Genomic DNA, 25,293 nt, shown 5'->3' with positions numbered 1-25,293 from the left:
TCTATGATGTCCTCCCAAGCCCATGTACTTGGGGCAAAATAGAAACACCTTCATGTCCCCTGTGTTCCAAAATAGGTACACTAGAACACATCCTGAGCAGCTGTTCCAGGGCATTAAGCGAGGGTCGATACCGATGGAGACACGACCAAGTCTTAAACTTCATTGCGGAAGCAATAAGCAAGGGGATCATGGTAAGTTGGTGCACCCGAACTGCAGCCAGAGCCATTCAATTTGTTAGAAAAGGTCTGAGATCAGACGAAACACTAAAGAGATACAGTGGAGGGTTGCTCTCTACGGCCAGAGACTGGGTGATGACAGTCAACCTGGAAAGGCAGCTGAAAATTCCAGCCTACATCCCTCAGTCAAGTTTGGGGCCAGATATCACCTTGGTCTCTCCCACCACAATGCAGTTGCTCTTACTAGAGCTGAGAGTTCCTTGGGAGGAGAGGATGGAGGAGGTACATGAGAGAAAGAGGGAGAAGTATCAGGAGCTGGTGGAGGACTGCAAGAGGAATGGTTGGAGCACCAGATGTATACCAGTGGAGGTGGGAAGTTGGTGATTTGCCAGCTACTCTTTGAGCAAGGCATATGGAGCATTGGGTATAAAGTCAAAGTCAAATTTATTTATATAGCGCTTTTCACAACACATGTTGTCACAAAGCAGCTTTACAATCTTATGGGTCCAGATCCCTAATGAGCAAGCCAAAGGCGACAGTGGCAAGGAAAATCTTCCTATGATGGGGGGATTATGAAGAAACCCTGGGAGGACCAAGACTCAAAAGGGAACCCATCCTCCATTGGGCGGCCCGTTAGCACAAGTCCGTGGTGCGCAGGGAGGTTCTACCAGTTAGGGTTAAGGTTCATGTTTCCCGGCCAAGTAGTCACAGTCCCTTCGGTGCAGATGGTGAGCCTCTTGCGGCAATGGCACATCCAACCCCGGCATCAGTACATCCAACGGCAAGCCAGACCATATCTCAGGTGCTTGTAGGTGCTTGCATGCAATTGTCTTGGGTAGACAATGGGCGTTAAAAAAAAACTTTCTGGCTTTCAAGAGAGGCTGTCACACTTTATCTCTGCTCCTGCACTCCCTCCCTTCTAGCTAGCTTAGCTTCTTTGTCTCATCTTAATTTGCTGACATTGTTCTTTGAGTTTTAAAAAAGAAAATGGATTTGATCAGGTGGTCTCTTAATGCAATTGGCACTATTTTTTCCACATGGAGTCATGGTGCGGGAGAACCCATGTGTCCGGTTGCACCGTCCTTATCTGGATATGTGTTTGGCTCAGGGGGAACCTGGCATAGATTGTGTCTTGCGCCTCTCTCCCTGGTAGATGTTGAGGACGTGTTCTTATTTGGAACTTTGATCGCTGTGGCTCTGCTGATTGGATTAGGCATTGCCCTGGGGTATCGGGAAATTAAAAGAGTGGGGTCAGTTATCGAATGCCCACACCAAGTGCCCAACATGATTGATGCAGTGGGTACAGCTATAGAACACAGACTGTGACTGTTAAAAGCTGGAGTCGATCCTGGATGGAATCAATGCTCTACGCGTGAAGTAGGATCAGTTGGGAGACCGCCGACTTAAGGGGAGTTTGTGTGCTCAAACGCTCAAGGACGAGCTCCTTGCTAAATTCTTAATTCTTGATTATCTGCATTGGCACACAAACAAATTTCTCCCAGCAGGTCGTCATCTTGGTTACCTGCTCCTAACCCCATACAGAGACTCAGTGGCGGACTTAGCAATTTGGGGGCTCAAGGCGAATTTAGCTAGGGGGCCCATCAACATTAATATGTGAGAAATAAGTTAAGCCAGGTTCACACTACACAATTTTAGGCTGGTTTTTCAGTCACCGACTGTTTTTGTAGATCGCCGACAGAAACTGTGGTCGGAGGCAAATCGGGGATCACCCGGCGCTCGCTCAGTGTAGTGTGAACTGCTGAAAGATGCTCGCCGAGCCGTCGCCGAGTGGTCGCCGACTCATCGCAGATGACCGGCAGATATCTAGCATGTTTAATATTTAGCAGTCGGCGACTGAGAGTCAGCAGCAGCGTCTAGCTACAGCCAATTGGAACAACGTCTAGCTACAGCCAATGGGAACAGCGTCTAGCTACAGTCAATGGGAACAGCGCCTAGCTACAGCCAATGGGAACAGCGTCTAGCTACAGCCAATGGGAACGCGGAGAGAGAACCGCGGCACCGCTAAAGATATCTCTGAAGAATGTAAAAAACTTTCAAGAATGCTTTCAAAACAGTAACCCAGCAAACACACAAAATCCTCACCTTTCCTACAACTTTACTACAACACTGTATTTAAGTTATTGTGACAGCACTGGAGAAATAGTGCGATTGATTATATCTTCACTGCATTGATATAATTGATGTTCACTGCAACGGAGAGATGAAATAATTCTGGCAATTTGGGACTATGGAGTGGTTAAACGGTAAAAAAAATAATAACGAAAATGTGGAGTACATGTACATAGTTTTTTTCTTCTATGTGGTGTTGCTGGTTCTCGCGAGAGTTTCGTTTTTGTGTTCTCGTTTTTTTTTTTTTTTTGTTCTCGTGTTTTTGGATGGCAGCCAGATGAGTCGGTGATTCCCCAGTCGTTTAATTCGTGAGCACGCGTCGCCGATCAGTTGTGAAAGCCACAACAACTGAAAGACTCGCGATTACAGCACAACCAGTCATGTAGTGCGAACGGCACAAAAACCTGACTACTGAAAAGTCGTGTAATGTGAACCTGGCTTTAGCTAGACAAGGGGGCCCTACAGTGGGAGGGGCCCAAGGCAATTGCCTAGCAATGCCTCTATGCAAAGACGGCCTCTGCAGAGACTGTCAGAGATGGCTATCGCCTTCCACCGCGAACTTTGACACAAAGACTGTGTGCCAGGCTTCTGGCTCCCCCCTCCCTAGCTGAATGAATCACACCTCTCACTGCTTACTGTCTGTGTTATTAATGCTTGGATGTGCTATGGGGATTTTTTTGCATGCACACAGACTGTTGTCCTGTTGTGAGAATAATCTGTGGTCTGTTTGTCTCCTCCTGATGTTATCTCTCTATGTTTCTTCCCCTCCCTGCAGAGTTTGGCGGCGCATGCACATGCTGCGGCTAATTGACCCTGGACTCCCAGTGCTTTCACTCTGGGCCCCGAGGAAATGTAATTTCGTACCTTGTACTTATACAATGTATGACAATAAAGTCTGATTCCGATTCTGGTACATAGCTCACGTGCCAGTGGTTAGCATGTGGCTCTGGAGGCTAATCTATAGCAGCTGACAGCATAACAGATGACAGCATTTGCCTCCAGTGCACCACTTGTATCTAATTTAATAGCACAGTTGAACAAAATGGATGACAAATGACCAAATATGAGAGATATAACACCGATGTTATAACCTATTCTAGGTTAAGACTGTAACGACGGTGGTAGGGACGCACACACCGCGTTAGAGAGAGCGAGAGAGAGGTGGAACCAAGTGCCACAATAAATAACAGAACTAAAAGGAGCGCCTGAATAAACGCGGACTGCTCAACACGTAAAAAGAAATAAAGCAAAAACAAGGACGTCAGGGGAAGTAGCTGTCTAATAGCAAAAAGGCTATTCAAACAAAAAACCCTTCCCATACAAACAGCAACGGGATAGGAAGGTAAACAGGTTGAAGAAAACTTGAGGGAGGTCAGTAAGCGACGCAGGAGAGGACTAGAAAAAAGACAGAGAAGATAGATAAGAGAGATAGGTGACGAGACACCGAAAGAGGCAAACGCTTCAACAGAGAAAGAGAGAGGCTGAGAGCGTAACGGCATAACCACAACGAATCAGCAATGATCCGTCTCCACTGGCTTCCTTAAGAAGCCATGGCAACAGGTGAGACAGATCATTGCTGATTGCGTTGATGGAGTCTACCCTTGTGGATGTAGATGGCACGGCATCCGAGCCAGCCCTGACAAAGACATATAGCATGGATGAGTAAACACTGAGTAATTGTGGTAAACCAAATGGCACGTGCAAACGTAAACACTGAGTGGAGTAATATATGGATATTCTAGCATGGGTACACTGAGCATGTACAACAATCACACCAGTAAGATTTCCGGATGACCATTGTATTGAAAACAAACCAACAACCAAACACACTAACTGCACATGAGGGGAATCTCACTAACCTCATGGATAACAAAAGGGGAATCATAGGTCACATTCACTGACCTAACACCCTAGATATCCTCAAAACTGATACGAATAACATTCAACAGAGGCAGTGACCAACCCTACATCTGGAGTAATACGTACAACAGAGAACACAAACTAGGAGGCATATGCACAAAATTGAACCGCTCCACAGATAATGCCATTACACATCTGCTTCATACCACACTGTCACACCTGGACACTGGTTGGAATAGCTATGTTAGGATGCTGTTCGGTGACTACAGCTCGACTTTCTTTGCCAGGGTGTTGGTGTGGTAAGACCATGTCAGATCTTGTGAGATGTGAATTCCAAGGCATTTTAAGCTTTCCATTCTCTCTACTGTAAGTTAGCATTTCGCTAACAAATGTAATGGAAATTCATGTTCTTTGTAACTTACATTTGTGTGTTAACATTAAATATAATGTTTGGCAATGACAGAGAATATGAAAAGAAAGGGTCAGAGTCAGGCAGGAATTCAGCCAGACGATGAAACAGAGCAGAGAGAGAGCAGAGAGAGAGAGCAGTAGAAGTCTGTAGACCAGAGGCTGGTCAAGAACAGGGCACCTCCAATCTCATCAGGTCAGAAATCATTTAGGGAGAGCAACAACAGTTAATGCTGTAATGTATGAAGTGTCTGATATTGTAACTTGTGAAATGGCACATAAGTTCACTGAATTCTAACACCTCATAGTGATAAGATTTACCATAACCTTAATGTAATGGCTTTAATTTTTATTGGTTCGTATATCACCACATGTACAACAACTCACTTTATATTTGAAGCTTTCAAGTCTTTCCTTCAGTTTTAAATAAATAATAATGTGGTATTGTAGACAACATGGTTTCTGCTGAATAGTTTGTGACATATATTTGTGTTTTAGCCACTGAGACAGGACTCTCTCTGATAAGGCTTGTGTTTGTTAATGTAATACAAGATAACTGTTCAGTCACATAGCTATTGGTTGTGAAATGAAATACAATTACAATTTAAAGCATTTTCAAGTAGGCTATTTTAGCCTAAATTCCAGCACTTTTCAAACCTGGAACACTATGCAACATTGAAATTATTCAGGTAAATGTTCCTTCCATTGTTTTTGAGGGGTATTACTTTATACTACCACATATCGTTTCGGAGAACACTGCAAAGAATGTGACGCGCACTACGGTCACTTGCGAAAGTATAATCCAGCCTTAAACAGGTGTACTGTCGAGTTGTGCTACTTTGTCCAGTTGTGCGTTTTCCTTAAAATATAGCCTAACTCAGTATTATGACACATTGTAATTATTAAAGCAAGTATGTGCACTGTATGTATGGACAAGAGAAGCATGGATTTAAAATGCATTATAGCTTCCTTATTAATATTTTACATGGGTAGTATATCTCGATAGGCTGATATCATACATCAACTAATGCTTCCCTTATCAAATCATGCTTCCAGTACAGACCCATGCACGTGTTTGCTGACAAAAACATAACAAAAAAGATAAGAAATTACTCACCTGAAAGTAAACTCGACAGAAACGAATGACAAGCCTGTGGGTCTGCGCATGCGCAAAACCGCAAACTAGCACACCGATGCAAGCACAACTCCCGACCTCTATTGAAAGTCAGTTTTCCAAGGACAACCCCTAACAAATTTTGGCCAATCTCCTTTCCCTGCGACCTATGGTGAATAATGTTTTGAGTTCCATCCAGAAGCACGTGCGCTTTCCTCCGCTATAAAATAGAAACGCTCCCAGACAGAAATGTTGTCTGCTACTAAGTTTGTTGCTGTTCACTTTAACCAAAGTCAACCAGCTGACAAAACTGGTTAATAACAAAAAATGGCAAGAACGAAGACGAAAGGCAGCACTAAGGGTAAGACTTTTTATAATTCTTACATAGCCTACCTAATAGATTATGCGTTACATTTTTTATTAAAAGAGGACAAAATTATTTGCTAAAATTTCATTTGAAAATCCCTACCTAAGGACACTGCCTGCACATAGCCTGTAGAAACTTATACAAGTGTATATGTTTATATGAGTTTACACTGTGTGTAGTTTGCACCGTCTGCGGTTGTCCACACGAGAACGCATATATTTAAACTTATATCTATGTTTTATTAAGATATTTAAATGTCTTATTTGATTATTACGCGTTCTTTTCTATTATATTCATTATATATCTATATTAATCGTGCTGTTATTTAAGTATTAGCATAATTAGGCCAACCAAAAGAATATGTAATTTCAGTATAACATATTCATTCTTCCACAGTTTGAACTACTTGACGATCTTTACATTTTTTTTTTATTTTCACATAAACGTTAGGTGTAATTGCATGGTAGTGTTATATTATTAGTTATATTATTAGCATCTATAAATTATGTTTTACAATGCCGTACGCTTATTACACTTTCAAAAGTGAACGCAAGGATTGAGCTTGTAAAGGAGGTATAACGCGCATTACATGGGATCAAATATCTTATTCGACGAGTTGTGACTTTATAGGAAGCACTAAAAATCAATTAAGCCTACAGGTTCAAGAGTATGTGTACATTCCCTGTGCTAGCGAGCGAACCTGCAGTGATTCAGAGGGGAAGGAATCCCCATGGAATTCCAGCAACCCAGTAGGCTACAGAGGGCATTTCAGTGTGATAAAAGGGTGCGATAATTGCACTGTAAAAGTATAAGGATAAACACGGTTGTGTCAGTTTATGCTTTGCTTAACATGTGTTTATGATCTTGCTACCGTAAGCGCGGTCAAATGAATGCCGCTTGGTGCGCGGTTAGCAACGAACAGACTCGACACCTGTTCAAGAACAAAGCGAGTTTAACGGTTATTGGGTCCTCGTGTTTTACCTCCAGGGACTCACCGAGCCTGTGGGTGTGGAAACGGGTGTCTGGGTCCTCTGATGTTTAATGCCGAAGCCAAGGGGCAACTAGTGAGGCTGAGCGAGGGTGGTCGACGAGCAACCAGAGAAAAATCGTCTTTCCAACACGGGCTGGTTTTCAGCAGCAGACCCGTGAAGATACAGGAGAAGGTGTGTCTACGAATCGAGCGCTCTGTCTCGGGATGGCACGGCGCGCTACGAATCGGCATCACCAGTGTTGCGCCCGGGTCCAGATCTCTGCCCCCTCTCGCCATCCCCGACCTGACGTACTCTCAAGGGTACTGGGCGACACTAGTTCCGGAGAACCAATGTGAACCCCGTACGGAGCTCAAGTTGTGGGTTTGTCGCCGTGGCTACCTGCGCATCCGGACAAGCGACGGACAAACGCACATCATGGAAACGCAGGTGAACACACGCGACCCAATCTGGGCGATGATCGACGTTTATGGGCAGACCAACACTATTCTATTAATCGGTGAGTTTATAATGTTTAAAGTTATATTTAACATTTTATGCCAAAAGTAATCAGTCTTTTGGCAGAAAATGATGCAAACTGCACTGTTTCCTGCAGTCTTGTAAAAACAACAGTTAATGCATTACGACCAAGTCGCGCAAGTCGGTTGTAAATAATTAGCGTCAAGTAATGTGACTGACAGCATTTTCCTTACACTGTTCGTGTTACAGGATCGGAGAAGAAGGGCTTTTTTAGCACGCGCAGGTCATGCCCTGTACTCACCATCGATGCCACAGAGGAGAACTGTGGTTATGACATATTACCAACAGAGAAGCCCCAGAAGATTCCAGAAAAACAGACCCCAGCTTCCATCTTCTGTCAAAACAATGGGCATAACAGAAGTAAGAACTAATACAGAAGTTATTTTCTGTTTTCTGGTCACTTTGCCCATTGGAATAAAATGGTCACTCCATTCCATGTAAATTCCATTCTATCTAGAAAAGAGATATCTAGAAAAAAGTTTGCTTCATGCACTGTGTTATGTTACTATGATTTCTAAGCCTTTCATATCAGCTTCCTAAACCTCTTTTCAGATATCAAGTTCACTACGAGTAAATTCACCACTATAGACTTACACACTGCCTCTCTGTGTAACCCCTCAGGTATGGAGCGCGTGGTGTGCTTATCCATGCATGCAGACGTGCTCCTCTGTGTGTGTGGCCACTGGTGTTTGTGCCCTCAATGCGCTTCCAGGGTCGCCCGGGAAATCGGCAGAGAAGATTCCAGAAAAACAGACCCCAGCTTCCCTCTTCTGTCAAAACAATGATATATCAGTGATCTATACATAAGCATATAATAATTGAAATATCATTGTACTTTGTTGTTTTATATTGTATTTTATTGTAAATATTTTGTAAATAACTGTAAATAAAATAAATATTGTAAATTAAATAAATGTTGTAAATAATGCATTTTAAGCATATATTTATTAGATATGATTTTATAAAGTGATTTTTATGTTCATGTGTACCTGCATTATTATATACTGACACAAGATGTGTGGACCGTACTCTGTCATCATAATTCATATTAAGGTCATTCTCACGCACACCTGCATAGAGATTATAGTATTCGATTCCAATTTAGAAAACATATGCCCGGTCTGATCTCTTGATCCTGCTGCAGAAATTTGTCTCTGTTGTGTGGTGCGCTATTGACGTGCCTTTCACCCGAAGATAAGTGGAAACCAGGGCCGGAGTGGGACACTTTTTCAGCCCGGGAGTTTCATGCCCAAATCCGGCCCAAAATTATTTTTCCCTCCCAATCGGCCCAAACTAGAGATTGACATGAGCCGGCCCATCGGGAATCCTCCCGAATCTCCCGATTAGCCACTCCGGCTCTGGTGGAAACTAACAACCAAACTGTAGTTTGTTCAGCCATGTATTACAAAGCATAAGCCATCTAAATCGCACCATAAAGCTGAGCCCACAGCAGTATGGCAATGACATTATTGCAATTCTGTAAATGTGTTACAGGGTCCATACCACGTCCCTCAATGCCACGTCCACTTTTTCAGTACACTTACCACAGTCCCCATATCAATAGATTATGTGAGCTAAACTGTTCTTTTGCATTGCTTTGAAAAAAAAGGAATTCAGTCATAACTTCTTCCAAAATTCAAGAATACCTCTCTTTCTTTCTAACTATAGCTGTAGTTGTCACTGAAGAGACTGTTTCACTATTACTGCAATACAAGTACAGATCACCTGGCTGTCATTTCAGCTAACAACATGCCCAGGTGTTTTTTGTTTGTGTCCTGATACCACACATATGAAAAGGGCCTTCTGTGGACTGGTCTTGTGTTCTTGATGAGAACAATGGATGCAGCCAGAGACAGAGATGGAGACGTTGACGGAGACAGAGACAGAGACAGAAGACATCACAAATGAACAAGAACAGTTATGTCTGATGAATTCAGAGTCATCGTCATTACTCATGTGGTAGATTGTGGTAGGTCCATGAGGGAAGCAGCTTTGAAGTTTTAGCCAAATCTAGATCCACAGTGGTTTCAGTAGTGAACAGGTACTATACCTAGGCCTGTCACGATAACAACATTTTCAGAACGATATATTGTCCCAGAAATTATTGCGATAAACGATAATATTGTCATTTTAAAGTGCCATTATAGAATTTTTTCTTGCTTCTGGGCTCCCCAAAGGAGCTTTAAGACAATGTGCCACAATAATAATATAGTAGCATAATAATACAATTACACCAGTTTGCAGTAATGTATTGTAAAGCTCATGTATGGGGTCATATTTGAGCTTGACCACATATGTAGTAGGCAGAGTAAAATGAGGTGTCTTTTAATCTCCTTCAGAACGCCATCTTTCACTTCATCATATTGGAATGAATATGTTGGAATGGCAGTTTGGGAGATATAGGTTTTCTTTGGCAATTCATACTGCTTGTCAAATCTTTGCAGCATGTTTATAAATGTTTTCTTTTCGACCGTATTTAACGGCAGCATCTTGCGGAGAAAATGACGTTATCGCGGTGGCACAGCCCGTGCGCGAGGGCCTCGCGCGCTGTCGATTTGCGAGGTCGTACACCTCTCGAATTTTGTAACTTCGCGCGGCGCGCCTCAGCGCAATGAACAGTCATGTTTGCAGGGCTCATAAACATTTATAAGGTGGAATTAAAGCACTTGTACGTCACTTTAAAGGTCCATTTCAATATTTCCCAGCACGTTAAACTTAATTAAGTTAAATATTCATACATATACTCAAAATAATTCGCTTTTTATCACATTATTTAATGGTTGTTTATTTTCAACAACGTCTTCACGTTCTCTCATGTTTCGTCCTGGAATTACAAGAGGCTCGTATTTGTTAACGTAATACAGGAGAACTGTTCAGTCAGACAGATATTTGTTGTGAAACGAACAACAACGCTTCCACCGTTCGCTGAGGTTCGCGGGAGGTGGGCGGAATCGCGCACTACGCTCACTATAATAAACAACCATTAAATAATGTGATAGAAAGCGAATTATTTCGACTCATTTCGAGTCCTATTAGCCTCGAATACGTTCTCGCGAGTTAACACATCTCCACCTGTGTGTGTGTGGAGGCATATTGACGCGTACGCTCTCCGTGTACTGCACTCATTTCCTAACCGGTAGATGTCGCTCTCTGATCACAAATTCGTCTTCCCTTAAGGGGGGGGGGGCTGGAGAGGTGCGAGAGAGCAGCACTGCGTGCCTTTCTGAAATCTAACGTAGTTGCGCTTTATTCTCATGTAAACAAATTTGCGCGAAAACCCAATGGCCAATTATCGACATCAGCAAAAATTATCGCGGTTTAAATAATTATCGTACGATAACTCGATAATGTAATTATCGCGACAGGCCTAACTATACCTATATAGTATTTACAGCATTCTGGGTGAAGACATTCATTTGATGTGCATGTTATGACCGTGATTTGTGAGAAGTTTCTAGAAGAAGCTGATGTAGAGCTTGATGTGGAGATTGAAGCTGGTGAAACTAAACACACATTCATCTATATGGATAAGCTGGTTTCATCCAGGCCAGAGGGACGCTAGTATCACCATGTGTGCAGCGGTATCTGTTGACTGCATCTGCATAAGACCATCACTGGCCCATTCAATTAAACACGGGTCATTGTTTTCCTTGATGAGCTGTTTGAAAGGCATTCAGCAGAAAGACAGCAGAACAGGCACAACACACTGGTATATTGTGTGTGATTGTAAGGGGTATCTGGTCGTTTGTCACTATTTCCAGATCACAAAGTGGTTTCCAGCCCATCCAATGATAATGTCATTATTTCTGCCACCATATTCTCATTTCCTCATCTCCACAGAAGAACAGTCACAATGGCTTCTGGGTGTTTGGACAGAACATAGGAACACATCCAGGGCCATTTTTCTCACAGGCACTACATGTCTTCCTAGCATGGACGTGTAACCCTCCTCAGGGTATGTACACGTCGCTCTAGGTTCGTAGGAGCTGGGAAGTGAAGCAATAACTCGCGCACACACAATTGTGATTAACGAGAATGTTTACTGTCACAAGCAGTAAGACAAAACATCATACAAAATTAAAACCTAGGGCCCAATAACTAAGAAAATAAATTGTCCTTTGAGGTTGAATGATGAATGAATGATGAGGTTGATTGTTCAATCCAGTAGGTGGTTGAATTTGGGGTAATGAGAATGTCTAGTTAGGGAAAAGTCGGGTAAATAGTCAAAGTCAGGGGAGTTAAATGGGGTGCACTTTGCTCACTTTGGTTGGTAAATCCACGGTGGTGTCAGTGGAAAACCAACACAGTCCTACCACAGATGGATGGAGTTTCCTGTATGCAGGTGTGGAGATTCGCATTCAAACTGGAGGCTCGCCATCAAACAATCAAGGGACAGCCATATCAGGGATGATGGTTGAATCTTCACCTGTCTCCAATATCCAGGGGAAAGAAAAAGACCTGACCAAGAATTAGCATTGTTCGCCGTAATTAGCTCACTCCGCACTCGGTTAAACTCGTCTTCATCGGACCGTGTGTGGGAGAAAAGAGAAAGAGGCTCCGTGTGCCAGCCTGCTATATTGAGCGAATATGTGGCCTTTTTTATTTTTCCCTCCGTATCCACTTCCCGGTCTTTCAAAATAAAAGCTTCCTGTTTCATAAAACCCATAGTGTATAAATGCAAAAAAATAAATAATAAAATTATCTGTTAATCCTTACAAGGTGGGTTACTCTCTCCTTCTGAATTAACACGAGTCCCTTCATGTTCTGCTATCAAGGGAGGAGGCTCCTTCAAAGGTTTCAACTAATGCTTGGTTAAAACTGTCAAGGATCGTCTGTGCAAATAAAATTAATGGTTTACCAAGCTGTGGGTAGGTAAACCTAGCAGGTGGACGTCTCAGACGCTCAGACTTGCGCGTGTGATCAACCGTCCCTGAACTAGGGTCATCTATCTCAGACAAGTTGTTTTTTTCCGTAGATGTGTCTAATTCGATTGCATGCTCCGGTCCTATGTTAGGTGTTGTTGGTTCAATATTTTCCTGGCTCTTGTTTGGAGAGGAGTGATCTGGTGTATTAGATTCAATTTCAGCAATGATCTGCTCCTTGTCCTTTCGATTCACACTATTCAGCTCGCTCTGTGTCTCGTCTGGTAGGTCTCCATGCCAGTTTTCCTTGTCCACAGACTGATCTGAGAAAGTTTCCAATTCTGCAGATTTCTTTAACTCCGTGTGAGAGTCACTGTCAGTCTGAGTGATAACGTTGTTTGGAGGTAGCCTGGGAGGCTGTACAATTCTAGTGATAGTCTCAAATTCTGTAGGGTACAGATAAGGGGTGTAATCGTCCTCATCAGAATCAAGAGGGTTATCCTCTGGAGTTGAGGAAGTCTGCCTTGTTTTAACTTTTGTGGGTGGCTTGGGCTTCACCATATCCTTATCCTCCTCAGACAGAAATCCGCACAGCAGCAGAATGTCTCGATGCAGGGTGCGTAAGGTTCCATCTTTGCCTTCAGCACATACTGTATACACAGGCATGTCTCCTGCTTTCTTCCGAACAGTGTATATGGTAGATTCCGAACAGTGTATATGGCGAACGAAAAGAGTTGCCGGAGCGGAACTCAGAGCGGTCGTTTCTGCATGGTCCTAGCGCTAGATTCGTCGCTATTTAAATATTTGTTTTTTAACTGTTTAAAAGTGGGGGGGACATGGATTCGTCGCTATTTAAATATTTGGTTTTAACCGTAAAAACTGGGGGGGACCAAAACCGGCTTTTGAAACCCCCCCCCAAATTACATCCGTGCTTCCTAGATGCACAGGAAGGCATTCTGTGTGATGCAGATGAAAGTCAAAGGTCAAGCGCAAGAGTAGACAGTTAACATACTGATTTAGTATTTACTGTAGGCTATTTGATATTGGTTATAATATATTCTTTTTTCTCTCTGTCTCTCTCTTTCTCTCATGATTTCTAAGTAGGAGAACTTGCAAAGTCGAAGGGTGTTCAAATACTTATTTTCCTCACTGTATATATGTGTAGCCTTGCACTGTGAGAAAAATGGCAATACAGTTACCCCTGAACAACACAGTGGCCTTGTGATTTGTTTTCTCTATATTGTACATTATACAGAAAACCCGTTATTCCGGGTTCATGATACAACACGACATTCATTCATTCGTTCATTAGTTTACTGTATTGTTAGAGTCTTTTTGTAACTGTCATGACATCTGTTGTGAAAGGTAAGTCAGCAGACGAAAAATGTTAATTACTTATTTGTGGTCACAGTGGCGTGCACACATAGACACCAGGTGGTGCTAAAGCACCACCAACTCTGCCCTTTATTAACGAAAGTGCCCTTTTGAAAACTTTTTAAAAATAATTTTACTAAGGTCGGTTTGAAATGATCTTTTGAAACCCTGAGCGATTAAAAACAATGCCCTAAAATGCGCCACAACCTCGCACACACCCGACCTCTCTCTTCCTTTAACACCAGATGCGCTGCAGCTGCAGTTCATTTCAGCGAGGTGAAGGAAGCGTCTTCAGTACAGCACGCACGGTCACAGATAGACTTCTTCTAGCCACTAGCCAGGTCACATACACATCAAGTAAAATCGTACCGTTTGCCCTCTAAGCCCAATGTGAAATCATTTTCTTGTGCAGTAAAATGTCTCATACAGCACCAAACTACTAAGCATTTTTAACCGACTGGTCACCTGATAAACTAGTCGCTCTAGCCCAAATCAATGATAGATAACGTGATGACGACCACATACAAATAATTAAGGTAGAGTTTGCAAATCTATGTGTTAAGCTGAACGTACTGTTGTATAGGTTTTGTTAGGCAACATAAATTAACACATTCATTTGTGAAAGAAGAAACGGGAAGTTCCCCATTACCTGTGAAAAATGCCCATCTGCATTCGTGTAATGACAACAGTCAGTAGCCTATAACTCATTCTCGTACTTTTTGGTCTTTTTACTGTCTTAATTGTAGGCCTATATTGATTTAAATGACAAAATATATGTAACAAGTTCTGCAGACAGTGGAGGGTAAACAGAAGTTAACTGAAGGACATGACTGTATATAGTTAATATTGGATATGAATTTTATCTGTCGGCTGCGTGACTTTTTTTCCATTGAAAACTCACGTTTAGAGAATGTTACAAATAAAAGTCAATTTTCATTCAACATGAGCTTGTAGTTTTTTTATTTGCGCTAAAAAGTGCCCTTCACCACCCCACCCCACCCCCCCACGAGCACTTGCCCCCCAAAATGTCTGTGCACGCCACAAATTGTGGATATATTTGTGGATGTAAAAATAGAGGAACAGAAAATACATAGCATATGTATGCTTCAAAAACCGGATGTCTGAAGTGTTTTCCAAAGCAAGTTTTGGAAACTTTTTTCCTTCTCGGAAGTTCATGTCTCCTCTCAACTCATTTGGAGCGCTAATTTATAGTAAACGATGGAAAGCCCCAGGGCGACATCTAGTGGTACAAATCAAATATACGAAGCCTGTATACAGAATTACTAAATAGCACAACAGAGATGCTTGGATCATGTTCACGAATTTGCTACCAATAATCATTTGTTAACTGTGGCTAAAATATTTGAGTGAATTTTTAAAATGTAATTACTGTTCACTGTTGGGATGAATGATGTTTACGTAAATGTCCTGTGAAAAATAAAAATGCCTCTCAAATAAAACAGTAACGAAATCATACTGGATTCCAGTATACTGAACTAAACAGACGTTGATGGGTGACCGTAAAATGTCTGGAAGGGTGAATAAATGAGTAGAGGTGAACATGTGGATGAAATTCAGAACCACAACAGCCCTGGTGCTGTGAGTCAGGGTTTAGAATATTACAAAAGAAACCTTTTGGCTCGTGTGTTTACAGTGTAAAGTAGATGCCTCTTTGGTAGGATATATGGAAATATAGCCAACGTCTATGCACCAACCAGGACTTTCATAATTATTAAAACATAGGTATTTGTGCAAGACTGGCTAATCACATTTCCCTGAGGACCCACCTGGTTTAAGAGAATAAGAGTAATCCAATCCGGACATTTTGTTACATTTCATACTAGGTTATCGCAAGATTACTTCTGCAGAACTTAGAAACTGACAGCTGAGGCGGCGTAGAGTTCCAAGAAGTGGCCCGGTCCAACGAGAATTGCAGAAGTTGTTTATTTGTATAAAGGGAACACTGGACTGCATTGCAGCTGCAGCGCAGTATACGAATTGTGCAGCAGGGGGCGACAGATACAAGGTAAAGATCAGGCGCAAGCCAGAATTACCGTTTGAATGTTTCCTGTAGTATGGTAATCACTCTGATTTGTGTTCTTAATAGACATGCAGTGATAATCGAGAAAGTAGAAGTGCTATTAAAACGGGTCTGTGATGATTTAGAAGTGGTCTAGTTCTACAGGAGACAGAAAAAAGATGGTGGAGGATCTGGGATGGAGAGGAATATGACCTTTAATTGTTGCTTACGCAGCTGGGCTGTTTAATATTTATTCTGGATGGCAGGCCTCAATGGACAGAGTGAGTGAGAGAAGGGAGAGTAGGAGAGAGAGAAAGAGCAGGCATGAGAGATAGATAGAGTTCAGTGGAATGTGTAAGTCATCGGGGCACAGCAGAGGACCAGAGGGAGAGAAAGAGAGAGGGAGGGAGGGAGGGAGAGAAAGAGAGAGGGAGGGAGGGAGGGAGAGAGAGAGAGAGAGAACACTATGTCTGTGTGTCGCATTACACTGTTTGGACTGCACTATACTCAATGGGATAATCACAAAAGACGCACGCTTCCAGCCAAGCTTCAACCATCTCAAGACCAAATCCTGTGAGTACAGGTTATGCCCTCTTCTCACGTTGCTGCTGTGGAGATTCAGAAGTATAGCAAAACCACCGTGTTCACTTATTTGCTCAAATTTCAACGAATTTGTCTCACTTCGTGCCATTCTTTGTATTGGTTTCTATTGTGAGCTCAATTTGGTAACGACCATAGGGGCAAGTTCACAGTACAGCGATGATGGGAAAGTTGTACCATCCCAGCACATGTCCTCATACATAGAAACCAACTTATGAATGATTAAAGATGATATATTTAACCACTTACACAAACACATAGAAAACAGAACTGTATGAGCTACGGTTGAACGTGGGCTCTCCGTGTGATACGACAGAGTGCAGAGGTTCAGATGTATTCATCGAGGTCACACGAGGTCACAACCTTTCCGAAGGTTCACAGGTAACACCACACTGATGTGTTTACAACATGCGCGTGCTATTTACACATAAACGCTCTTCCGGTTTCGTAAGCTCGCTCCCTCACTACATGCCTCCGGTTTTGTGTTTTTGGTTTTTTTTGTATGAAGTATATTCTCTATCATGAAATCAAAGGTTGTCACCATCTGTGGCACAGTAACTGTGATCTGAAACATGTCGCTCACGTTACATGGTGTCCATTTTATTAGGACTCTGGGATGGCGTGTGGAGTTTTGTGTGTTCTGTTCAGGTTGAGAAGCTGTGCTTCGTGAGATGGCTCCATTCTGGGCTCAGATGTGTTCTCCTAGGATTTCATCCCTGAAGTTCACCCCTTTGTAGACTAGCTGCATCTGGGCTAATCAAGGCTAATGCAGGGTGGCGTGTGATTAGCTTGGTTAAAGCTGTAGGGGAGAATCATCAGTGGGGTTTTAGGCCTCTAAAACATAGTGCCAACCTACTGGACCTGGTCCTGGAAACAGTACGACTGGGGTTGTGATCGATTCCAGCTGTGTGTGTGTGGGTGGGTGGGTTGTAGTCAGTTGTCACATTACTTTAGCTGTATTTATTTTACACAATAGCATAGCTGTATAATTGTCAATAACTGCTATCTACGGTGTAATAACATCCCCTCTAGAAGATTCTAGAATATTTTCTCATGGCTATAGAACAGGCCGTTTTTATGGAATGTTTAATACAGAAATGATGGCATGGGAGAATTGGTCCTACATATGGTTTAAACCATATATATGATCACTGTGAAATAACACATTGCCACTGACATGAAAACACATGCCACATAATAATAATTACACAGTACCACATAATACAACAGCTGCAGTGAGTGGGGGCAGAGAAGGTAGTTGAGCTCGGCAGACGCAGACGCAGACGCAGACACAAGGCCTTGCAGTCGAGCACGTGGTGGCGAGGTCTACTCCAAGCGGCAGATCAGACAAGCTCTGCAAATAGGGAGAGGAAATGGATTCATTTGTTCTCCTGACTTTAAAACACAAGAGGGCGTTGCCTCTGAAAACGCTCAGGAGTTTCTATTATTTCCAGCTGTGTGTATGCATGTGTGTGTGTGTGTCAGATGGAAACTATTACTGAGCCCCAAAGTTGTTAGGCACCGAGAGGTGTGTGTTTCTGGTTTTCACATAGCAGGCAGGCTATGGTCACACACGTGCACACGCACACATAAATGCACACACACCCACGCACAAGGAGTGAGTCACAGAATAACAGTAGATTTGTGATTTGTAGACACCCCCTACCCACAACACAGCAGTGTGCCTCTCCCTCTTTCAGTGCATGAGAACTTCATCTCACAGTACGAAGAACATCAGGAGAACTTCATCTCACAGTAAGTACCAGCCTCTCCCCTCTCGACTCTCTGGCCATAAACTTCTTTGTCTTAACGTTCATCAGCTAATGGCTTACACACGGTTGGCAACTTGTAGCTAATGACCTCCATCCTTCTCCCTGCTGTAACGAGACCGCGGCGGTGTCGATTGACAGGTCCAGCGTGCGCTCAACCCGGCTGGTCCGTCTGTCCGGTTGACAACTGCCGGCGGGGTCAGTGGGGTTCTAGCCGCGTGTTTCCGAACGGCTCCAGGAGTTTCTCTGATCCCTGCTGCCGTACGCGCATTTCCAGTCTAACCATTAGTATACTCAACAGCCTTGTTGTTTAACATTCTTCCCCCTTAGTTCTGGAAATATCACATGGGACATTTGGACCGCTGGCCTGCTGTCGGTTGCTGTGTTTTATACCGAGTTCCAGCAGTCCAGGCACTGCATTGCTAAAAGTAAATATTTGCCAGGGTGGTTAACCAGAGTCACTCTTACGTAACACTGGGGCGTGCCAACAGTGCTGTTCCACTGTGCTTCATGGCTGACTGTCAGTCAGCCCGTACTAGAACTCTACCCGACTACGGGTCAGTCAGCCCGTACTAGAACTCTACCCGACTACGGGTCAGTCAGCCCGTACTAGAACTCTACCCGACTACGGGTCAGTCAGCCCGTACTAGAACTCTACCCGACTACGGGTCAGTCAGCCCGTACTAGAACTCTCCCCTGTGCTGACCTCAGTGATGATGTCATCTGCAGCAGCCTGCTCTGAGCTCATTACCACCTTATCTCTGGCCAAAGGTGGATCATTCTGATGAATTAGCTGTTTTGTATGGTTGTGTGTGTGCGTGTGTGCGTGTGTGTGTGTATGTGTGTGTGAGAAAGTGAGTGTCTGTATGAGTGGTACTGTAAGCCTCCACACCATCTAACCCCAGACCATTGCCCCCCCACACCACCTAACCCCAGAACACCACCTTCTACACCACCTAACCCCAGAACACCACCCTCCACACCACCTAACCTCAGAACACCACCTTCTACACCACCTAACCCCAGAACACACCCTCCACACCACCTAACCCCAGAACACCACCTTCTACACCACCTAAACCCAGAACACCACCCTTCACACCACCTAACACCAGAACACCACCTTCTACACCACCTAACCCCAGAACACCACATTCTACACCACCTAACACCAGAACACCACCTTCTACACCACCTAACCCCAGAACACCACCCTCTTCACCACCTAACACCAGAACACCACCTAACCCCAGAACACCACCCTCTGCTCCTGTCCTCATCATTTCCTCTCCTCACCTCCATTCATCCTTTCGGTTCATCCTCTCTCCTTCTCACATAGATGCCTCAACTTTCTATGCTCCTGAGGCTGACTCGTAAAAACTTCTTCTCTTCTCTTCTCTTGTTCTTTAATAGTCTGTGTGCTCTGAGCTGTTTGGCAAAAACAACCTTACCACCCTATCACACACACACACACACACACACACACACACACACACACACACACACACACACACACACACACACACACACAATCTTGGGTTGCACTGTCTCCATCCAAACCACTGAATTATTAAAAACCTGCTGACTACTACAGCCATAGCGAGAACTAAAATGACCTTCACACACGTGTGCACACGCCAACCTACAGACGCGAGTCAATAAGTTATCAAGACTCGTATCGCCGTGTCGCCGTATCTCATTCGTCATATAAAGTGAGCAGCTTTCTGTGGGAAACTTGCTGTCTGAGCTCACTGTTGCATAACATGCCCGCCGGCCGCCTTGGCTATACGTGCCGAGCTTGGGGCTGAAACCTTTCACCTGTGTGGGAATCCGTTTTTGTCTTGTTTCCTAGCACAGCCGACTCAAACCCTGCCGACTTAAACCCCAGGGGAAGGAATCCCGCTCGCTCTGTCACAAGCCTCCTGCCTTTGTTTCCTGTTTCATTTGTTTTACAATTATTGTTAAACGTTAACCGGATAACCAGGTTTCAGTGGCCCGCATCTGTCTGAGAGACGTAGACGTGGTTGATGTGCAAGCTCGGTTGGAGTGGGTTTTGCCTCCTGCAGAGTGCAGACGGTTGTCACTGCAGAACACTGTGACATTCTATTGTTTCACTCTGGCTTTAAAACATGGACCTCAACGCCAGAAATGCTGCTCTAAAATGAAAGTATGTGCTCTGAAATGAATTGCTCTGAAAGAAATAAAAGTTTACTATCTTGCAACATACCATATGCAAAACATCTGTAAAACCCCTTGAAAATCTCAGGCCCATAGATCCAATGCTACATATGCCGTAGAAACATATACATTTCATATTTAAACTTGCTTTTTTAACATGCATGATGCTTCATATTGAAACCATATTTACATAGTATATGTTAAATGTATAGTTTATAAGAGTAGTCCCTATGAGAACTTCTATTTGAGCTTGGAATGGTGTCTTCTGTCTCTTCTCGGTCGGGCTTCTTAAGACGTGGGCTTGTTCACCACGCTGGGACGGAGATCTCCCGCGCTGGTGCCGGTGCTGTTATCACAACTGCTCCTCCGTCAGCTCCATGTCTGTGGATCGGCTCCTCCAGACCTCATCCTTGGTGCTGTCAGGCGGAGCCTTCCCATGGCGCCTGTCCGAAATAAAACGTGATCTCATCGCAGGGGAGTGAGCAGCTTCTCACCGAGCAGTGATTTCCTAAGGCGTCCTTAGAAAGATACAGTTAAATCCAGCTTAATGTCTGCCTGCCGGGGCTGTGTGTCAATGAGAGGTGAGGTTAAACGTGTTCCGTCACGTTATAGCACGGGCAGAACCGACAGCTTTGGACAGCATTGTGTTGTGCTTGGATGGCTTAGTAAATGCAAGTCTTTCAGTAGCGATGTCCTGACCTGCAGGTCTAATCTACGTCTGTATGCAGGGCTTATGAGCAGGTACAAACTGACTGCAGTGTGTATAGTCCCTGCGTGTCTCTTACAAAGCAAGGGCTTTGTTAGGACTGGGCCGACGTTCCAAGGCTGAGATGAAGAGACTGCGTTAGAGAGAGAAAGAGAATGGAGAATGGAGATTGAGCTTAGGATGGAGAAAGAGAGAGAGAGAGAAACAGGAAGAGGGCTCGGAGGGTGGAGGTAGTTTTGTACTTGTTGTTAACCCCTTGTCATGAAAAATCACCTCATTAGCACAAAAGGGCTCCGGGCCTATTCAGACCAGCCCACAGCAAAGCAGAAATCCAGCCAAGAGCGAGCACCGTCTCTGTACACTGTCTGAAGGTTACCACGGCAACTCGCGTGAACCGGGAAGTCCTGGTCCAGGCGGAGCAAAAAAGGGGCGGGGCCGAGGGGGGGGGGGGTGGTGGGGGTGGCGGGCAAAGTTGCTCTCTGAGTGAAGAGGTTAAGCAGGGAGAGAGAGTAGGAGCGAGAGAGAGAGGAACAAAGTGAGGGTGGGAGAGTGAGGGAGTGGCAGAGAAAGAAGAAAACATAGAAAGTGAGACCAGACAGAGTGAGAGAGAGAGAGATAGAGACAGACAGACAGATTAGGTCAAAGGTACAGGCAGGCAGCTCTGGGCCAGTCAGTGCCCTGGAAACCACACGTGTTCTCCTACGGCTCCGCTTTACTGTCACCTGCACGGCGACGCTCACGCCTCACACACCGGTGAGTCCTCTCCGGCAGCCGCTGGGGTTTCCTAGCAAATAGGATGGGGATCTGGAGATTTTCCGTCAGGAGTTGGGGGGGGGGGGTGGGGGGGGGGTGGGGGGGTGCGTTTTCCACCAGTGAAAAGCAGCAGAGGTTTGAAGCTGCTCGAGCTGCTGTTAAATGCAATTGCCCTGTGATGCGGTTCAGTCTCAAGTGTGCTGTAGTAGACTGAGAGTGAGTGCTTCGTGCAGTGATTATAAAACCATTATCAGGCAGCAGTGCTTTTATAAGCACTTTAGTGCTTATGGAGTCACACAAAGTCTTCATATTGCACAAAGTTGTCTAAGATGTTTATCTGGGGAGAGTTTTCAGATGCCTGACTTCTAACTCTTTTCTCCAGTAGCCTGTCTGCTCACTTCTTTCTTGTGTTCTTGTATCATATAAAATCCAGTGGTGCAAAAGCTTGAGTTTTATTTTCTCATATTTGTTCTTGGTGAAGTCGTATAGGGATGCTTGTGCAGTGTTTAAACATCACGGCTCTGTGTGGACGTCTCGGCTGAATCTCAGTACATATTTCCTGTCCTTATACATTTCTGCTGATGCCGGGTGAACGTGAACATCGGAGTCTGCTGTCAGCTCCATTAGTGTGTGCACCGGAGATGAAGGAATGAGGTTTGTGTGTATAAGTGTGTGTGTGTGTGTCTGTGTGGATCTAAAGAGTGGCAGTGTGTGATGAGTACATTCATGTGAACAAATGCATAAGTACTGCATTGTACTGTTCATGTAATCCCTGAAATCATTTTAATATAACAAACTGATGAAGGCATTAATTACTCAATTAAAAAACAACACGAGAGATCTGACAGACGATGACAGGTGAGTCAGATGCCCACGCCACAGGTGTGCTCTTCACAAACACTACATTCATTGTTATGACAGTGACGTCTACACTAGGAAACACTAGGTTGACAGGAACACTAAGCTAACTTCCTCAGAAATGACCACACTCCTCACCTTGAATCCTTCCTAGCCATAATGTAACCAAGACTTTGTTTAATATTGTATGATAATATAACAGTATTTGATTAGACTACAATCAGGAAACAATCTGAAGGCAAATAATTTTGAAAAAGTCTTCCAGTGTAACTTAACACTTAATTTTAGGGCTATGGAGGAAGTTAACATATGCTTAATTACCCTCTTGCAAATGAGATATTTATTACCGTTGTGCTTTTAGCACCAGCGCTTTAAATTCTGTAGAACATTGAGGGAACCTGTACGGATAGAAAAGCCTGTTCTGCTTTTTCGGGGAAATGTAGCATCCTGGAAACTACATAGACTGAAACATGGATCTGGGAGGCCTTTCCCAGAACAGTTCTGTTTTACATGTATACAAGTGGGTGATTACTCAAGAACACAGACCTGACAACTTGGATGGTTGTGAACCGGCAGTGTGTGTACAAATCCATAGGCCCCCTTACCATCAGCAAGTGTAGAGGTTGCTGGCTGCTTAATACAGTATTCATTAATTTACATTTACACTGTTTAGACACTGTACAGAATGACTTACATGGCTTAGTTGTCGCCATGGAATAAATCCTTATAGTTTATTTCACCATCTGGGTGCTGGTACAGCATCTTCAGGCATGTTTTCCAGGTCTCTTGAGAGGTGGTGGGTCAAGGTGGTGTGAGGTGAGTTCGGTGTGGGGTTTGTCCGATGTAGGGAGCTTTGAGTTAGGAGGGAGCTGGGAGCATTCTTGGCTTTGTAGCGTCTGGTTTGTAAATCTGATGCGGGCGACTACAGGAAGCCAGTAGATGGAATGCTGCTGTGTTCTGGACCACCTGCAAGGGTGTAGTGGACCAAGCTGAGTAACTGAGTGGGTTCTCTGATGTAATATAACTACTAAACCTTCCTGGTCACGTTATTAAGACGTACAGGGAATGATATGGTTGAGACGTTGGACGAGGTTGAGATTTCTTGCATCTTCAGATATTCAGATGGTGTGATCTCAAAGGAGATGGCTAGATCTTGGTGCGAGGAGGAATCAACTGAAATATGCATAAGGTCTTCCTGGGGTTCAGTTTCAGGTGGTGGGATTCCACCCATGACGAGTTAGTATCAGAGGGAGTGAAGGAGATACAAGGTCCACTAATGGCAGGTGTTTAGAAACAGTGAGACATGTGGTCATTAATCCCTGCAATCACCTCAGTGCATTCCCATTTCCTCTGGAAGTACATTCAGCTCCTGTCAAACGGGGTATGAAGATTCGGCCTCCCCCAGACTAGAGCCCAGGACCATAGATGGAGCTGAGATGGTCCGGTGTCTGATTAATGCCTGCATCCTTTAGTAATGGATGATTGTATGCAGACTTGTGCAGAACCTTGTATGGTCCGCACTTGTGTTGAAGGTGGCCGAGCGTGTGTGTTTGTGTGTGTGTGTGTGTGTGTGTGTGTGTGTGCGTGTGTGTGTGTGCGTGTGTGCATTCACAAAAGTATGAGAATGAGGAGGAGAGAGGATTAAGAAAGGGAGTGACTGCCTCTGAAGAGAGAGAAGGAAGATGGAGAGAGTGATTGGAAGGATGTGTGTGGGGAACAGCTGTTGGGATTGTTTTTGTTTTTGTGGGCTCTGGGTCAAGTGTTTTGGAATATAGCTGCACTTACAAACTACTATTGTTCACTCATCCTAGTCTGTGGAAATCTCATTCTCTCTCTCTCTCTCTCTCTCTCTCTCTCTCTCTCTCTCTCTTTCTGTCTGTCTCACTCTGTCTCCCTCTCACATACACACATGCACAGTGAGATTTGAATGTTTTGCAGATAGGATTTTGCATCTCTTCATTTGCCTTTCACTTAGGAAGCACTGTTGCCTCAGCCACATGCTGTGACATGGGCTACATTGGAACACGACCTTTGAGGTTCGAGAGTTACGTGGACTTTGATGTTTGAGAGTTACGTGGACTTTGATGTTTGAGAGTTACGTGGACTTTGATGTTTGAGAGTTACGTGGACTTTTGAGGTTCGAGAGTTACGTGGACTTTGAGGCCTTACTTGCCATCTTGCTTGGCTCTCGTGCATTTGTGATGCACAGTGAAAAGTGCAACATAAGCCATGCACTAACAAGAGCCTCATAAACACGTGTTCTTCCTTTTAAGGAATAAGCTTTAAACATTGGTTTACATGTCTGGATCTATTTGGACAAAGCGCATGACTGATCGGGTTCATCGTTTCCAGCGCAAACAAACACAGCAGCTCTCATTTGGGCTGTGTTTCAGACACCACTGGAGAGGGACAGAGTCACAGGTTAGAGTTTGTCTAAGCACAGGGATGAGGATACCAGGCGAGTGCACTCACCAGACGTTTAGACAGGGTCCCATGGTGTGAGGCTAAGCCTGGTTACAGGACTTGTGGCCATTTGGCATAGAAAATCAAGACATGTGCAGGGGCACAGACTCAAATGGTGGATTTTTACAACTGAAATCTGGACGTAAT

At 44.0% G+C, this 25,293-nt stretch overlaps 2 protein-coding genes across 5 annotated transcripts in view; both read left to right on the top strand.

Annotated features, from left to right (window-relative positions):
* The first annotated feature begins 311 nt into the window (after positions 1 to 311).
* LOC143490314 (E3 ubiquitin-protein ligase NEURL3-like) lies at positions 312 to 8,348 on the top strand. Its single transcript, XM_076988981.1, has 4 exons — positions 312 to 516; positions 7,043 to 7,543; positions 7,753 to 7,923; positions 8,185 to 8,348. Exons 1-4 carry the CDS (start codon positions 312 to 314, stop codon positions 8,346 to 8,348), a joined length of 1,041 nt encoding a protein of 346 aa, XP_076845096.1.
* Positions 8,349 to 18,114: 9,766 nt separating this feature from the next.
* The window catches only part of sorbs3 (sorbin and SH3 domain containing 3), a 38,164-nt gene continuing 30,985 nt past the window's right edge, over positions 18,115 to 25,293 (top strand). For 2 of the 4 annotated variants that reach the window (XM_076989076.1, XM_076989071.1), the window contains exon 1: positions 21,603 to 21,825. The gene's annotated coding sequence lies outside the window, so the exon portion shown is untranslated. Of the gene's footprint in view, positions 18,175 to 21,601; positions 21,826 to 25,293 lie in introns of those variants that run through there. The other 2 variants (XM_076989074.1, XM_076989075.1) reach the window with 2 other exon arrangements.

Source organism: Brachyhypopomus gauderio, unplaced genomic scaffold (assembly GCF_052324685.1).
Source record: "Brachyhypopomus gauderio isolate BG-103 unplaced genomic scaffold, BGAUD_0.2 sc65, whole genome shotgun sequence".
Classification (NCBI taxonomy): domain Eukaryota; kingdom Metazoa; phylum Chordata; class Actinopteri; order Gymnotiformes; family Hypopomidae; genus Brachyhypopomus; species Brachyhypopomus gauderio.
The sequence above is the reverse complement of the archived record's forward strand: the minus strand, read 5'-3'. Positions and strand labels throughout refer to the sequence as shown.